At 43.4% G+C, this 17,588-nt stretch overlaps 3 protein-coding genes across 3 annotated transcripts; 1 reads left to right on the forward strand and 2 right to left on the reverse strand.

Moving 5' to 3' along the window:
• Positions 1 to 388: 388 nt before the first annotated feature.
• On the reverse strand, positions 389 to 3,434 carry LOC131887621 (uncharacterized). The gene has a single exon (XM_059236251.1). The coding sequence runs from the start codon at positions 3,432 to 3,434 to the stop codon at positions 744 to 746; it is 2,691 nt and encodes an 896-aa protein (XP_059092234.1). The 3' UTR covers positions 389 to 743.
• Positions 3,435 to 9,432: 5,998 nt separating this feature from the next.
• On the forward strand, positions 9,433 to 11,945 carry LOC131888460 (calpain-B-like). Its single transcript, XM_059237321.1, has 3 exons — positions 9,433 to 11,071; positions 11,137 to 11,379; positions 11,462 to 11,945. The coding sequence occupies exons 1-3, from the start codon at positions 9,920 to 9,922 to the stop codon at positions 11,759 to 11,761; spliced, it is 1,695 nt and encodes a 564-aa protein (XP_059093304.1). The 5' UTR covers positions 9,433 to 9,919; the 3' UTR covers positions 11,762 to 11,945.
• On the reverse strand, positions 11,818 to 15,571 carry LOC131888459 (ubiquitin carboxyl-terminal hydrolase 15-like). The gene is made up of 4 exons (XM_059237320.1): positions 14,078 to 15,571; positions 13,684 to 14,011; positions 12,723 to 12,915; positions 11,818 to 12,326 (listed from the first exon to the last, which is right to left on the reverse strand). Exons 1-4 carry the CDS (start codon positions 15,236 to 15,238, stop codon positions 11,960 to 11,962), a joined length of 2,049 nt encoding a protein of 682 aa, XP_059093303.1. The 5' UTR covers positions 15,239 to 15,571; the 3' UTR covers positions 11,818 to 11,959.
• Between the last annotated feature and the right edge of the window lie 2,017 nt (positions 15,572 to 17,588).

Raw genomic sequence — 17,588 nt, forward strand, 5'->3', positions numbered from 1 at the left:
TTATAATTTAAGTTCATTGAGCGAATATCAATTTGAATTATTTCAGCTCTCAAACCACTCAACCAACCCTTTGAAGCCATCTGATTTGATGACCGATCACTAATTCAAAATTGGATGGACTGAATATGACGTATTCATTGAAAACTTCCTCTTTCGAGCTCGACACTTTGGGACACTCGTTGTGCAAGTAAGGTTTGCATTGCAGTGAGATAATTGTGTCTCCGAGACCTTTATGATGATGCCCTTTTTGTTTTCACTTTTGCCCCTTTCATTGCACACAAAGCACAAAGGGCATTCTTTGCAGGGCGGTCCAGATGGCATTGAAATCGTGATACGATTTCGTAATCGCAGAGTACATTGATAAAGATGGTCATTGGCACGGTTTTTGATACTTTTTTGACACTTTTATTCATCCTCTCAGAATGTATATTGGCAACTACAACATGTGGATGGATGGATGGATGGCTGGATGGGTGGTAAGAGGGCTAATTGCTTGTTCTATGTACTTTCACTGCCATTTCACTTCTCAAAAATGGAAGTGAGATGACTCACTTTTTTCGCTAGATTGGCCGAGGGAGGCTGGGTAAAAACATAGGTATCAATCAATGATATTGGCGTTTTTCGTGAAATTTCCTGGAAATTCAAATTTAGGGAAAAGCGTAAAACTCTCAAGATGAGAAACTCGTCATCTGAAAATCATGGTGAATCCAAGGGAATAATCTGCTAAGTCATATTATTTCTCGCTACTCGCTATTCTTCTTCCTCCATTCATACATACGGGCCCACCGCTTGGCCTCCTCTTCGTCTACAAGATCGTCGTCAGAGAAGGATCCGGATCGATCCACCTCGTCCTCGACAGCTTCCACGTTTTTACCGCGGTACTTTTGGCGAAGCCTCCTCTTGTCCTCGTCGTCAAAACGGGCTGAGCGGCGCTTGGAGGAATTGGAGTCATTCTTGGCCTTCAAGTAGCTGTCTTGGTCAGTCTCTTCCTCGTCTTGGGGAAGGGACGGAATGTAGTAACCATCGTCTTCACTCTCTTCACCTTGGGCTTGGCTGCGGTATCGGTTCATCTCCTCTTCTTGTTTGGCAATCTCCTCGTTGTAAGGGCTGTAATCCCCGCCCGCGCGAGGCTTATACTGCTTGGGATCCTCCTCCACTGAGCTTTTATCTTCAGCATCATCCTCATCGTTGAGCATCATGTGGGCTGGGTGTGGTTTGTCACTTTCAAAACCTACTTTGTAGGCCTCAACAGCTCCGTAGGATGTCCCATATTCAATGTTCTCTTCTGGCTCCTCGTGAGTGTAGACCTTTGATATGGGCTCCCTGTAGTTGACCTTGTTGTACTTGAAGTTCTGCTCATCTCGGTCGCTCTTGTGGTAATCCTCGTCAGTGTCGACGCCTTTGGTATGGCTGGAAAAGCGGTCGTTGAATTGTTGGAATTGGGAATCAATGATATCGTCCCCGATCTCTTTGATCTCGTCAAACTGGGATTTGGTTTGAATTGGCTTAAAGCTTTTAGGATCGACAAAAGATTGAGATGGAGGAGATGGTGGAGGGGGAGGGGAGTACGATGGCTGTCTCTTGAGGGATTTAGGCTTCTTCGGTGGGAACGATTTTGGCGGTGATCCGCTATAAGGGATTGACGAAGAAGGCCCCCCAAAGCTGGGGATATGACTTCCATAGGCAGGAGGAGAAGGTGGGCCACCGAAGTTAGACGGGGGAGGTCCAAAATTTGAAGGGGGTCCGCCGTAGTTTGGCACAGGTCCTCCATAGCTTGGTGGGGGTCCACCATAGGTGGGTGGGGCTCCGCCATAACTTGGTGGGGGTGCGCCATAGTTGGGTGGGGGTGCTCCAAAAGTTTGGGAGCTTCTTTGGGGAATAGGAACGATGTGACTGGGGCCGTTGTGAGTTCTTTGGGGAATANAAGGGGGTCCGCCGTAGTTTGGCACAGGTCCTCCATAGCTTGGTGGGGGTCCACCATAGGTGGGTGGGGCTCCGCCATAACTTGGTGGGGGTGCGCCATAGTTGGGTGGGAGTGCTCCAAAAGTTTGGGAGCTTCTTTGGGGAATAGGAACGATGTGACTGGGGCCGTTGTGAGAGGGTGTCTTGGACCCAAAATCGCCATGAGAAAAGTAGGAGTGGCTCTCGCCAGTGCCATGTTGCACAGTGTTCTCAAATTGATTGGGAGAGGAGTCGCGCTCAGGGCGTTGGAGAGGAGTTAGCTGACCGGGTACGGAATAGCTTGGAGGGTTGTACCCTGGTGGTGTTTGGGGTCTTTCATAATCCTCTGGTCCGCCGAAGTTTTGATTAGAATGAAACTCTTGGGTCACCTTTACATGGTCACTAGAGGGCTGAAATTTGATGTTCCCAGGAAAACTGGAGGGGAAGTTTTTGGGAAATCCTTGCGGTGCAAACCCGTTGCCGGACTCTTCATCATTGGTGTAGGGATGGGTGGTTTCCACTTGGACGGATTCCTTGAATTTCTCAAAGTTATTTGGGAAGGCGCTTTGGAAGCCAGCAGGATGTCCAATGGGCGAGCTAGAACCTCGATCAACCACTTGGGGCTCGTAGTTGTTTTCATATGAAGGCCGGTTGGACGAGGGTTTAAAACGTGTGGCCTCAAAGCCACCTTGTGGTCCTTCAAACCCGCCTTGCTCTTCATCAAAATCTCCATGATGTCCCTCAAAAACGCCTTGGGGGCTGTTATACCCACTTGGTGATCCTTGATATCCATCTTGTTCTTCTTCAAAGCCGCCTTGTGACTCAAATCCCGAGGGTCCGCCAAATGATGAAACATCCCCGCCTTGATATCCATCAGGTCCTTCTTCCTCGTATCCTTGACCCGGGCCAGGGGAGGAGAATTCGTCTTCGCCCAACTCAATATTGTCACCCTCATCATCAAAACTATTCTCTTGCCCATAACCGGCACCCTTTTGAATATGACGCTTGCGTTGCGGAGGCCCGCCATCATCGGATCCTCCATAGAGAGAGTTGGGATCCCCTTGTGCGGATGCAGCACCTCCCCATTGATGCCAGTCACTGCTCTTGGTCAGGGCACTGGGAACATCGGCCCAATGGGACGAGCTACTGGGCCAAAGTGATTGGGTAGCGACACGCCTCTCGGCAATAGTTTGTGAGGGTAGCTCATGATGATGCTTAGCTTGCTCAGATCGACCCATCCGCTGGTTGAAGGATTGGCCAAATGGGTTTTCAAATTGGTACACTGCCGGGTTCTCTCTCCGATGAGGATGTGCCATGGCCGAGCTCGTCATCTCTCGAGGCTGTCTTGGTTCTGCCGTTTCTCCACTTTGATGAGAGTGAGGTCCGGATTCATGGGGCCCTCCATGGTGAGGCCGGGCGTTGATGGCACTGGTGAATGTAATCACGGTCAATAGACAAAGTCTCACATGGTGTATCCTTTGAAACTGTGTCATGATTCAAAGTCAAACCTAAACTGAGTGAGAGATCTGAAAGGTGCCACCATTTATTGGTAAAGCTTGGCACAAGCGCACTCCCCCGAGAAATTCGGGTAATCTCGAGTACTCTCATATGATCGATCTCTCGACAGAAAGACAAACCAATCCCGGTGCTCTTAATCAACGAGTGTGATGATTCCAATCCTCGGGGACGAGCGTGCCTGAAAACTGTTTCTGTCATCCTGTCCCGAGATAGTTGAGACACTTGATGTACGTACCTACGTATCTACGTACGTATAGGTACTTGCGGGCACATGCTGCGGTGTCATGGCTTGGACACCTTCGATTTGGTCAACTGCTCTGGATACGAAGTTGTGTGCGGTTGTTCTTTTCCAAATGCCAAATGAAAATACCAGATGCCTTCCTCTCGTGCTCTTGGTCATCGGCGTACCTAGGATCCAAAACCATTCCCTTTCCCGCTTCAATGGACATTTCGTCATGAAGTCGTTTCATCTGATACCCAAACTTGGTTCAGATCATCGCTCAATTCTTGATTCAAAAGTCGAGACCTCAATTACAATTTGCATGAAAATGGGTGATTTCGAAACGCAAAACACGACCTTTTCAGAAGATTTCAAATGGAAAATCAAACCTTTAGCAGTTTTTCAGCAACACATGTTTTTACTTAATTGTGGTACCTGATTTTGCGAGTTGGGAGGAGTGAGCCTCGTCCAGCCAATGAAGCCGGTACTCATTTAATCCATAAACCCGTAAAATACATTTTCAATAAGCAATGTCTGAGAGTATCGTTAGTGTCTAAAATTATCTTTTTATTTATTGTATTATTATAGCACTTAAACATCAAATTGTTGATAACACAATATTCGAGAAATATTTTTTTTTGCTGGGGGAGCGCTTACAATGTTTTTATTGTTTTTAGCGGACTTTCACATCACTGAAAAATGCGCTTTTGGAAGGTACTTACTCTTTATAACCGCAATGATTGGCTACAGCTTTATCAATTTCTGTTGAATATGAGTCTTTGTTATCCCAAAAAATACAAAACGTGTTTGAAAAGCAAAATTCGGGTTAGAAAACTTGAAATATGTCAAATTTAGTAGATTAAGAGTAGGTGAGAAGCGATTGATATGAGGGTTCAATTCAAAAAGTAGAACCAACTAAAAATGTCATTTAAAACGTGCGCACGAATGAATAAGACTAACTCCATGCAATTGTTTTGAAATACTTATTGGACAAAGCTTCTTTTCTTGATTCCAAGTCTTCATCGAGATTAACACGATCTTGGGAAAGATTGCACTACTATTGCTTGGTAATATTCATATCGTTTCAAACGAAATGGCCCACTTAATTTATCTGATGATAATGCTTTCTTCTGGGTCTCGTTTGTGGCACGAGTAAAAAGGAATATAAAACACGGTTGAAAATATGGTTCATTCTATATAGATATATGTCGATTTGATATGTCATAGATTTCTAGACACTGGATGTCGGACGACCGACCACTCGGCTGGTAAAACAATACAATGGATGGTCTCCTGGGAATTGATTACAAACCGGTTTATTGTACTGTTTAGCCAACCGAGTGGTTGGCATGGTTGCCAGATGGCTAAATTCATAGCCAAATTTTTTCGATTTGGGCTAAATTGAGACCCTTGTGGCTATAACAATTTGCAGTGGCTAAATGGCTAAATGGCTAAATTTGGGCTAAATTTGATCATGGACTGTTTTAAATTAAAGTACTCAGTATAACTGTTGGACATAACAGCAACTTCTACATTCTTAACATTTTTTCTAGGGACTTCAACTAATTCTTTACCTGAGTCTTTACCTGAGTCATAATTTGAGACTAAATTTTTATAGAAGTGTTGGACCTAACAGCAGCTTCTCCAATCTTGACACTTTTCCTCCCTACGGACATCATCTGAGCCTTTACCTGAGCCTTTACCTGAGTCACTTTTGCCTATCAATTGAGATACAGATGGACAATATGTTATTGAATTGTTACAATTTTTTTATTGTATTGGAATGGCTACATTGGGCTAAATTGAAATCTCAGGTTGGCTATTTTAGTTCTCTTGAACCTGGCAAGCCTGGTGGTTGGTCGTCCAACATCCAGTGTCTAGAAATCTATGGATATGTCTAGGTTCACCCCATGGAGCAAATATGGTTTCTTTTCATTTTCCAACAACTTTTGAGTGAATGACCGCGTCAACACGACATACGATTGTACAATTATCCGACATGAAAGCCTAATAAATGTACTTGCCAAAAACTAGATAAGTTGGGTTGTTAAGGGTCAGTTTGATAGGAAGAGCGCTCATGACCCGAGCTTTTTGATTTCAGGACGTCAAAGTCTTAGTCGAAGTTTAAAGGAAATACGGTGAATGAAAGCCTACCTTACGTGTATATCGGCCTTTGCAAAAATATTTTGGATTTGAACCAACCACAACAAAGATACACACATGTTTTAAAGTTCCGGTTCTTTTGAGGCTCCCTTAAGACGTTCATGGCAAAGGAGGTCCATTTTTTCGGTCTTGTAAACAAATCGTTCTAGCATTTTCAACATTTCCACAGTTTTTCTCCGGGCTGATGTCATTTTGGTTTATTGTGATTTATTGATGCTTTTTTTTCAAGGAAAGTTCGAGCCATTTCCTCATGGGAATTTTCTCGAATCATTTTCTTTGCCACCAAACTTGGCCTAGAACGATGGTTTCTTTGAACTTGGACACAGTGTGATGATATCTCGCTATCAAGATCAATTCCTAACCGCACATCATCTGGTATCTTTAATCGAGTAAATCATTCATTACTTGGTAACCCTGAGTCTGACAAAAGACACAAAGAACCGACAATTGGTAAAATGGTACTTTTTTTGTTTTGGATACGAATATGTGATGGGATTTCCCCTTAGAATGAAGGAGTCTGATATTGACTGTCCTTTAAGTGCTGAAGGAAATGCAATCACGAGATTATTTCTCCTGATCATCATCGTGATTGTGTTTTTTCTTGCCTAAAATATTGGCAAGGACAAGGTCCATTGAAAGGGCAGGTCCATTACAAAGAGAAACTCTTTACCTATTTGTGCCCTTAACCACCAGACTTGACCATGAATTCATCATCCAAATGTTGCCACATGATGCCACCCCCAGGACCATATCAACCATTGTTATGGTCATTCTACGATGCCAGCCAGACATATGGACATTGGAATTTACCACATCGTTCCAGTTTAGGAGTAGGATCCGAACCTGTGCTCGTATCTTCTAGTCCAATCATCTATAATACAAATCTTTAACCAACATCAACCTCACAAAACGTCGAGCGAAGTCTGAACCAGTGGTCAGGAATCTCCCGGTCTGATTGCACACTTTGGGTTGTGGGCTTTCCGTAGTTTCCGTTCAAGTGACCAAAATCCCGTAGCTCAATCTGGATCGCTGGTAAGAGGATGATGTCAAAATGATCAAAATAGCCTCATTTCGTTTCACAAGACTGACAGTAGGGTTAGTAGTACATTTACTCTTGGACGGATGGCTGGTGCAGGTGAAGCTGCTGAAGGGTGATGGTGGTTGGTGGTTGGTGTTCAAAACTGCATCTGACTCTTATTTTAGCCCATAAAAGTGACATTTGGAAGAGTAGAACAAAACCAATTACCGAGCCAAGTCATGATGAAATGGTTTCATAAAAGAGGACCCGACAAACGTTATGTGATCTGGGTTCACTCACCTGGCAGGCCGAGGGATTTGGACCGGGGGAAAAAGTTGAAACAACCTGGACGGACTGAAGGGGAAATGTCAAAAAGATGATAGGGAGCGAGTTAGCTGTGTGAACGTCCGAGATTCGCATCACCCGGTACATTTGTCTGGATGAACAATGTGTACGTACGCACTTGAATTTGTCTCACAGGCCTGACCACATGAACCGCATTGCAAACACAAGAAAGTATCCACTTATATAATGCATACTAAAACGTTGGAGGAGGGCGAAAGTCGAGGGCTGAACAAACGTGTATAATACATTTCCATTTGTTTTCACTCACCAAAAACGGGCCATCTGAAATGAGACGATGGGAAATGTTGAGATGAAGGTTGAAATTGCATCTGTAGAACGAGCTGAACAAACTCTTGCTGTGCTTTACAAAGGTGGAGCACAAAGGAAGTTTCATGGTGAAAAGGGAGAAGATAATGCTTAATGAACAAATGGGCTTCTTTCTGTCAGATTGTGATTTCAATTTGTTATTCCTGAAGCTAAGAATGACCATAAGGGAGACATACACGAGTAGCTCTGGCAATTACAGGTAGATCTTGATCTGCAGGATAAAACGTTTTATATACACGTTTGGGCGGAAATTGTCCGAATATAAAACAAGCTGCGAAGGTAATTAATTGCAAAATCTAAAACCCAAATATTTGTGCCAACCTTTTTCGGTAATTGCTTTGATTTGGATTTAGCACAGCATTGAAAGAGATCGCAGCAAATTGCAGAATTTGGGTTATGACACCGAGGTCTGCTTAATCGAAGGTACCTTGAATAGGAGGATTGGATGTGACAATTGATCCAGCTAGGTCACTTCGTAAAAGCAATATTTCACTTCCTAAAAAGTCATAAGGGAATACTAACCTACGGAATAAAATCAAGATTGAAAAGAACAACAGGTGTTCTTCTAACAACGCTGTTTGAATTTATATCAGACTCCTAACTTTTATGATAAAAAAATATAACGTTGTAGTGATAGTGCTGTCTCGGCCTTGTCTTTCCTTTTTTTCTTCGTTGCCAAAACTCTGTCGTACATATTGTGCTTTCGAGTAGCATCTAACAACAGCAACACCATTTTGAAAATTAATGTGTTCTGCAGTAATTGTTAGCCTGTTTCCAATAATTCATCTGTTACAGAGCTTTGACAAATGTAACATCCATCGGTCTAGCCCCGATGGTGTCCACTCCTTTTAGTTTAAGGTCTCTCTAACTTGTAAAACATATTTTGAACATAGTTTATGTTTTGATGGTACTGCAAAAGCCTTTGAAAAACCATTTTAAGATGAATCCTTGGTTGCATTTCAAAGCTCGTTAATGCTTCTCTCCGTCATCTGATCCTTAAAAAGACAATAGAGCAAACTAGCCAATAATTGATCTCACATGCTGATGGTTCTTATTTCAACTTTCAAATCTTATGCCTGATGGCCTGAAAAAGTTATGTAACCTTATTCCTATACATAAGCAAATATTTCTTTGCTTTGGGCACATTTTCTTTCGTCAAAACTGCCCTAGAGTGTACAGGATTTAAGAGAATCGAGAATCCTAAGCCATCGTTAAAACGTCTACTAATGATCTTGAGCATTCGTGCGAGCATGTCAATATATCCGGTCTAGGGAGATATTGGTAGATTTCATGGTGTCTCAAGCGTCAAAGAACTCAATTGCACAGTGTTTGTAGTACATTACCCGCTGTACTAGGACTTCCTAAAGACCTTGAATATCTCGAATCAATCCACCTCAGTCGTAATTCGAGGTGTGCGGTTGGAACTCTTGCCTTGATCCTAATCCGATGTATAAAAACACTAGCATATCAGCCAAAGCAAGGTCGTAAATCTACCAGATTGGACGTACAGAATGCAAGAATACCATCATTTTCCTCCCCTCCTTCAAATCTAAGGTAATTCCCGTTTAGTCTCCGTCTTCCCTGTACATTCCTCCTACCTTGAATAAACATTCCTGATAGAGCCTTCGAACAAAACAAACCCAAAACATCTGATTGCGCTCGAAAAGAGCTGCAAGAGAATTAGAGTCAAGGTATACCGTATCTTGACTACATATTTCTGGCACATTGACAACTTCTGAACCGACTCGAAGTTGGTACACAAAGGTCTATGCGTCATGCTTGGCATGCCCCTTCTCTGTATTGTGGACGAGCTTGGTCGTGTATCTCTTTGTCATTTGCACCGAGTCCAATGGCGCCATGCACCTTCATTGGACAATGGTGGTGCGGAGAGCGAACGAACGAACGAACGAACGAATCCATGCGTGGTACGTCTACAAGATGCTGTGTGTCGAGGTGTTTGGGGTACCGTTCATTCCTGAACATCACTCGCCTCATTATCCACCGGGTATGAGTGTGTGCTCTTGAACTTGAGGCAACCATCCATCCATCCATCCATCGGATGTGCAGAACAACCGAGCTGTGCGTAGCCCTGGGCTCCAGGACAGTACGTATTATTGTACGTACATGTAGGTATAGCTTCATGGTTGTCCGTCTCGGAATCACGCCCGAGAGAAGTGGAGAGAGAGACACACACAAAAAGACGTGGGATAGGATCGACTTCGAGGCCTGTACAACAGTCCTATTACGCCTACATGTTTGCTGGTGGTGGCCAGAGAAGATTCCCTCCGATCCGAGAAGTGGACATCTGGGGCTCTGATAGTTCGTTTGACTGACCTGGGATCGGATCTGGAAGTGAAAGGCCCAAGTGATTGACCCAGTGGAAGGTGATGAAGGCGACGGGCTCTCTAGATCGGATCGAACGGGCCTCCTCGGTCTCTTCGGACACCTCGAGTTCGACCTCGTCGTCTTCAAGTAGCTCATCGGATGAGAAGGACCCCTTGCTGAGCGCCACCATCGTACCCAAGCGGAGGTCTTCATCCCTGGCCGAGGATCATCCTGATGACAATGCCGATGAGGTGGAGTATTTGTACGAGCAGGATTTCTTCACCCTCAGGGCCGAATGTCTAAAGGCCAAGAAGCTCTTTGAGGACCCCGAGTTCCCACCCGATAATGACCTCCTCCGGAAACGAAGTGCCAGACACTTTGATGATCTGGAGTGGTTGAGGCCGCATGAGTTCGTCCGACCCGACGAACCCATATTGGTGTCGGATCGGAATGAAGGCTTTGATATTCGAGTGGGATTGGACTCTTGGTTTGTGCCAGCCATGGGTGCTGTGGCCGAGAGTGAAGCCCTTCTCAATCAAGTGGTCCCTCAAGATCAAGGATTTACAGCCAAAGAAAGCTACGCCGGGATCTTCCACTTCAGGTTTTGGTTTGGACGATGGATTGAAATCGTGGTGGACGATCGGCTTCCCATTAAGAACGGCACACCTTTGTACATGAAGTCGGCTTGCGTGGAGGAATTCTGGCCTGCTTTGTTGGAGAAGGCGTATGCCAAGGCCAAAGGCTCTTATGAGCTCTTGAATCATTGGATGCCAATCGATGGATGCATTGAATTGACTGGAGGTGTACCAGAGCGGGTTCGGGACCTACCCGATTTGCTCTCGATGGATGCCAGACACGCTGACCGGCTCTTCTTTGACCTTCTTCGAGCCTCGCAATTGGGAAATGTCATCTTGGCCACAACTGCTATCAAAACCCGACAAACCAGGCTATGTCTGGCGGAGGCTGGTCAATTGGGACTTCACGTCAAGTATGCATATAGGGTCACTCGAGTAGCTTACCTGGGAGAGGGACAGCAGCTTATCCGGGTGAAAAATTGCTCCGGACCTCTTCATGTCAATTGGATTGGAGCATGGCATCCCACCGATACGAGATGGGCCAATGTCTCGGAGGACATCAAGAAAGAGCTGGAAACCGAGACTTACCAGGATGGTGGCTTTTGGATGGCTTACGGAGACTTCCTGAAATATTTCAAGGTAATGAATATTTGAGGAGTTGCATCATTGCAGGTCAATTTTAACTTGATCGGTCGTGTTCTCAGACTGTGGACATTTGTCATCTGAACCACGAGGTTGACCAAGATATCACGTTTCACGGCCGTTGGGAGGTGGGCCTGAATGCCGGAGGCGTCCAAAAGGGGGACTTTAAGAATTACTCAAAGAACCCACAATGTTTCATTCGCCTCAACGATTGCGACCCAAGTGATCCTGATGGGCGTTGCTCGGCTGTGATATCTCTTATGCAACGACGGGAACCAAAGAGTCGGGCCAAAGGCCTCAATCAGGTTGGATAACACCCATGAGAGACAGAGCATTATGCTTACCTCTCACCTCTTAAACTCGGTCAACTTTTTGCTTGTCTTGTAGGTTGGATTCAAGGTTTACCGGGTTGAAGATCACTGTGAGGAGCTCTCCACTCAATTTTTTGCCTATAGACGGAACGATGGTTTTCACAAGTGTGTGGCCAAGACTCCCACTTGGCAAGACGGACGTGAATCCAATATTAGAGTCCGACTTTCCCCTGGCAAATACTGCATCATTCCTAGTACCTTCTTTCCCGATCGCGAGGGCGACTTTATTCTCCGGGTTCATATCGAACGATATTCCCGGGAAACGGCCGATGAACTCATGAAACGCCCCTTACACGCTATCGAGTCGGTGGAATGAAAACCCTGTTCCACTGTCTTCCCCTTTAGTGATTATCCAGTAACCAAATACCACTGTGCACTAACGAATCCAGTCTATTTTCGAACGGCATTAACCACTTTTGAAAGCTTATATTAATATCAATAACATTCGCTAACTTATGAAGTATAATGAATAAATAATCTCTGCACGTTAGGATAGAAAATTAGCCGTTCAAGGTCACCATTCTTCATCGCCATCCTCGAGGTCGTCTTCGTCTGTTACTTCGTCGTCTTTTGCGGCCACGTTTCCATTTTGTAAGGTTGGGTGGTTATTTGTTTCGATCGGAATATCCAATTTTGCGCTCGCCATTTCTATTTCCTCTTCTATCTCGTTTTCCTTCCGCTCAAAAAACAACAAATAGGCCTCGTAAGAAATAACGCCAGATTTGGAAGTGGAAGAGACGGCTCGATCATTGTATAGGTGCCATTTATCCTTTTTGTAGGGATGACGACAATATGCCGTGTAATGACCTCCATGAAGGGTTCCCGAGTGATTGGAGACCCCGTACAAATCGAAATGGGCCGGTCCTGACTTGCTGTAAGAGCTAAATGAGAAAGTATATTTCATGAGAGTGTACGACGGAGAACTGCAACGCTACGTGGATCTAGGAATCCATTTAGGGACGCCTTTTGCTCTCTGCCCACCTCCCCACCCCCCCTAATTTTATGCTTAAGGCCAGGTTTTGTGCAAAGGATTATGTTGCTTGGATTTGCAGTTTTTTGACATTTCATGGCATTAAAACATGGGCACACAATATGCTCGCTTGATAGAGATGGTTTGCTATCATTTGTGATGTTAGATTCTCCCCCCGGGGCTTTGAGTTTCGATTTTGAAAGCTCTTATGACGGCGGCGGCTTAGCCTGAATGATTGGCCTCCGAAAGTTATTTTCAAAAACCGTACTTTAGATGCCACCAGGGAAGATATTTGATAGGTACATACCTGAGATCTAGATATTCCACTGGAACGTCCACGTGATTTGAGAGTTTTGACCTGAAGCGCTCTCCAGGAGCAAATCGCTTTAAATGTATGACCAAAATCTTGGGCCATCGCTCAACCATATACCACTTGACGCACTTTTGTCTTTCTTTACACTTTCCACATGTAGGTTTCTCATTGCCATCAAGGGACTCCTCTAGAAATAAATAAACAAATAATTGGGCATTTTTTTAGTTTTCCACATAAGAAAAAACAACGATATTTTCTCGCACTAATTGCACGACACCTTTTACCTTACGTGCAATGATCTGAGTAGTGTTTTCTTCAATCTTTTGCAAGAGTTGCTACTTCTTGAATTAAAAAAAGGTATTGTGTTACCGTTAGTTGTTATATAAAAAATAAGGCGTTAACGTTACTTTTGGAGAAAAAAAGAGGGCCTAAAACTGCAAAAAAGAGTTTATACCATTTTTTTAATTTCTTTTTTATTAATCGTTTTGTAAATATGACGTGAAACAAATGACGAATATAGGAGGGTACAAGGGTGAAAGGATTCGAGAATTGAAGGGTTGTTTGGTTTTAATCGTTTTTTCTCTTTTTCTACACTATGGACAAGGACTATTTTTATTTTATTATTCTCTTAATGCTTTGACAAAAGTTAACATAGGGCAAATATTCCACAATTGCATTCCATACCACAAAATTTATTGCATTTTTTTCTCTAAGTCGAGGTAGAGCTTTTTTCTTTCCCTCGTTTCAAAAAAAAGAAAGTAACTGTAATAGGAGGCAAAAAAACCGCTCTGTTACCAATAACGTTACTTTTGCCGGTATGTAACACGTTACCGGTAGCGATTCTGAAAAGGCAACGTGTTATAATTAAAGCTGTTACTCAAGCCACACAACACCAATAACTCAATAACTAGCCTGATTGAAAACGACCTTATTTTCGATGGCTTGGGTATCTTACCAGCAACGTAAAGGTCAAGACAGTCTTGAAGTTTGACCGTTCCCTCCGAGTTGGAACCCCTGGGCCGTCCTTTGCTGGGAATGGGCACTGATATCAGCCAGAAAGGTTCAAAAGTCACAGACTCGTGAGAGCACACCGTGCATTTCAGAGTGGATCGAAACTGACCCATGAACAAGTCACTCAAGACACTGCTGTCATGCTTAAGGTACTGCCGCCACCAACGGCGACCGACTTCCGAGGCAGAAAGGTTGGGTTCCTCGGGGTCGTCCGGATCATATTTCTTTGGTTCGCATGAGTTATTGTTTTCGTCAGCGCCTGCATCCACGTTCTAAAAAGCAAAGCAAATAATTCAGTCATCCCTAACCCTCACGTCTATGTTAGTGATAGTATATACTTTGGTAGCTTTTTCTTTAGGTGGGATCCGGTTGATTTCTGAATGCATCCCTTCCAAAGCGTACTGGAGTAGCTCTTGGGAGTCATGTTGCTCAAAGCCCAAGAATTTACTAGCATATTGCCCGATTTCGCGCTTGAATTCTTGTGGCGATCCAATCGGATCCCTCCCATTTGATGTCCACATGTCCTTGACCAGATTCGCGAAAGCGCTCGTGATTCGTCCTTCAGTTTTCGCATCTGACCTAATCTTGATATTAGTGTGCGGGCCCACCGTGGCTACTTTCTGTACCTTGTCCAAGGCAAACTCTTGGCATAATGCCAATATTGGAGCGGAATGGGCTAAACATTGGATGATTGAGTTCATGAAGCACGTATTCCCGAGGTTTTTGAGACCTTTGGCATGATCTGCTATCGAGTATGGTAGCGGCTTGTGAGTTATCACGGATTTGGGCGGTGGGATCTCTATTTTCTGTATGTGAGGCTCAGATGCGGTAGGCGTTATGACGTCATCATCATCTTTTGCGTGGAACTTTTCATAGATGTCGCTAATTTTTTCCGATGTCAATTCCGGCTTGTTTTCTTCCAAGGACGTTTTATTCATTTGTGGGTCTGGTTCCATAACATTGATCCGGTCTTTGGCTGGTGCAAGACATTCAATCTCTTCATTGGTGGCAATATCACTTTCCTCGTTATCATAACCGTTGATATGCAAATCACCGACGCTCTCTGAAATGTCGCTCATCTGGTTTTCAATTCCATTTTGCAGTAATCGGTCACCTTCAGGACTGGATTCGATCCCGTTTTCAGTGTGCCCATTGACCAGTTCTTCCGAACCAACAATGACGGAATCATCATTGTTGTGCTGGTCATTAATTTGGTTATTGGAGGGTAATTGCTCAGCATGGTCTTCCGTAGGATCGGCATTTTCTTTGTTTTTGTGCTTCACCTTGACTTTCTTGACGATTTTCACTTTCTTCGTCTGGATTTTCGGGCTCTCGGACCCATTGGTCTCCTCGTTTGAGTCAACTGGTTTCTTCTTGACCACGAAATTTCTTTTAATGAGTGCCCCTTGCTTGGCATCCAATTCCAGGAATGGCGACGAAATAACACTCACCCTATTGATGGGTGGCACAGGGCTTCTGTACACTTGCCCAATCGGCATCTTGTCGATCCCCGGGATTTGATCAATGCATGTTCCAAAGGGTCGATGCCTCGAATGGAAATGTTTGGAAGATAGCTTTCGTAGGAAACGATGACTGTCTGTCTTACTGTTGAGCTGTGAGTCAACGACAACTATTACTACTACAGCCACCCCTAAGACTGACTGCTTGTCTACTTCATTTGTTGCATTGCAGTTGGTAAGGGTCCGTGGCCTTCTTTCATAGAAGCTCGGCCCATCCTTAAGAAGCCTTGAGATTTCACCTAGATTCTTCTGACAGGGTGTTCTCTGCTTAGATCAAGTGCTAAATAGGATCTAATGTCTTTGATGGAATCCTGGAAAAGTCAGGGCGGGATTAGAATTTTTTTGATCATAAAACCGGTGGGTGTGAAAAGAGCTGAGTTGGAGCGAATGATTTGAGGCACCCGTTGATTTCAAATCTTTGACAAGTTTCCAAGTCTTAAAGAAAGCGCTTTCTCTCGCTGGATCAAGCCTTAGGGGTTTTTCTTTCCAGATTGATGCTTCATTCAAGTTTATGTGCAAGTACAAATGACCCTCAAAACGTCGACAGGCTTAAGACGGACGCCCTCGAAAAGACATGGCCATGTAGGTGTGGTAGCCTCACGTTTGATGCAAAAACAACACAAAATTCCTATTTAATTGTTTAGTGACATATCATCAATGAATATCTTACTGAGAAGCCAAAACAAAGGCCCTAAGTTGAACCTAAATTATTCTTCATTTCTGATTATATACCAAATCATTACATGCTAACGTAATTAATTGTCGAGCACTGATTTGGGAAAATTGAAAGCCACAGTATGTAACAAAAAGTGACAAGAACTTAATGGGCAACCCAACAGAACTGTAATTTTACTGCCTTGTCAATGGTTGAAAACTGATATGAACAAAACCATAAAGTTAAATGCCCTTTCTTTGATGACTTAGACTTGACCTATTGATAAAAAAAAAAAAGATATTCAATATTGGGTTATTTCCACGCTCTACTTTTTGGATTCATTGTAATCAAACCCTTTTTCCAACCAATGTTTTCTCCCTTAGCTTTTTGCAAGCTCCTCTAAAACACTTGTTTTCCACCACCATCGCAAGTTTAAGGTTTATCCGAAGTTATCAAAGTTTCATCAGAGACACGTGTTTGTCAAATGAGGCAAGACCTCTTCAAAGCTGAATTGACCGCACAGCTCGACCAACATTGGTAAAAGGTAATATATCCAACAAACCGAAATTTTCTTCATCTATTTACAATGGCTTTTTCATATCTAGATTGCTTGTAAGCCTCATAATTGTGACAAGAAAACTTCCAAGTCAATCGAAAATCGCCACCTCACAAAGACTTGTTTTCTCAATTGCCACTTTTTTGTTTTGAATAGAGCGCTACTCTTTATCAACTTTTGTTAGTACCTCTATCACAATCCCACATATCGGATGCACTATTGTTAAATTTTAAACGCGTGCTTGGTCTATTTATAATTGGTAGCAGACTAACCTCACATTCAGGGATGCACGGCAGATTTTTTTTGCGGACTTCATGGTCACTAATAGGGATTGATCTGGAATGCTACTGAAGAATTTGTCCAAGTCTGACCTGAAAGATGCTACCAGATCAACAAAGCCTACATATTCCCCATAAAATATTAGAGGTAAGCAAACAAAACAATGAAGGAGCACGAGAAAGAAAAGAAGTTGACTTTATTGTTTGAATTTGCCTAGATGCACAAGGGCTTGAAGGTGCTCTCAAAACGCACATTAAGCCTCTATGGTCACTAGAATTGACCCTAAATCCTGTGCTGGGACAAAGCTCATGAATGTTTTTGAAGACGTACAGTATCAGATACCTTTTGTAACTTCTCTGAACATTGTACAGTCCCAACTTTTGAACAATTGACTTGCACACAGTTAGCATTCTGATGCTATCTTTGGACTTAAATGTGCAATATATCCAACCACACAATTGAAAAGATTTTAGCCACCTTCAACTGGATATGCTTATTGAACTTTCCATTATTTTGGAGGACTGCGCCTAAAGCTTCCATAGATGAGACCTGCTAAATATCTTTACCTCCATTATCTATGAGTGGAGTATTCAAAGGAGTTGACCCAAAAGTCATAGAGCGGAATTTCATTCCATTCAGGGAAGGACATCATGGACTTCGAAAACCTTATCAATTATTTTTTACTTTGCTTTAATCTAGGTCCGTGTTTAGCAACTAAGTAACTAACTCTCAAAAAGTTTCCTTTTTTTGACCAAAATAGCTTTTTTAAGTTGTACAAAATAGTTTTTTTTAAGTTGTACAAAATGCACAAAAGTAGAAGAGAAAAAACGAAAAAAATG

Source organism: Tigriopus californicus, chromosome 10 (genome assembly GCF_007210705.1).
Source record: "Tigriopus californicus strain San Diego chromosome 10, Tcal_SD_v2.1, whole genome shotgun sequence".
Taxonomy (NCBI): domain Eukaryota; kingdom Metazoa; phylum Arthropoda; class Copepoda; order Harpacticoida; family Harpacticidae; genus Tigriopus; species Tigriopus californicus.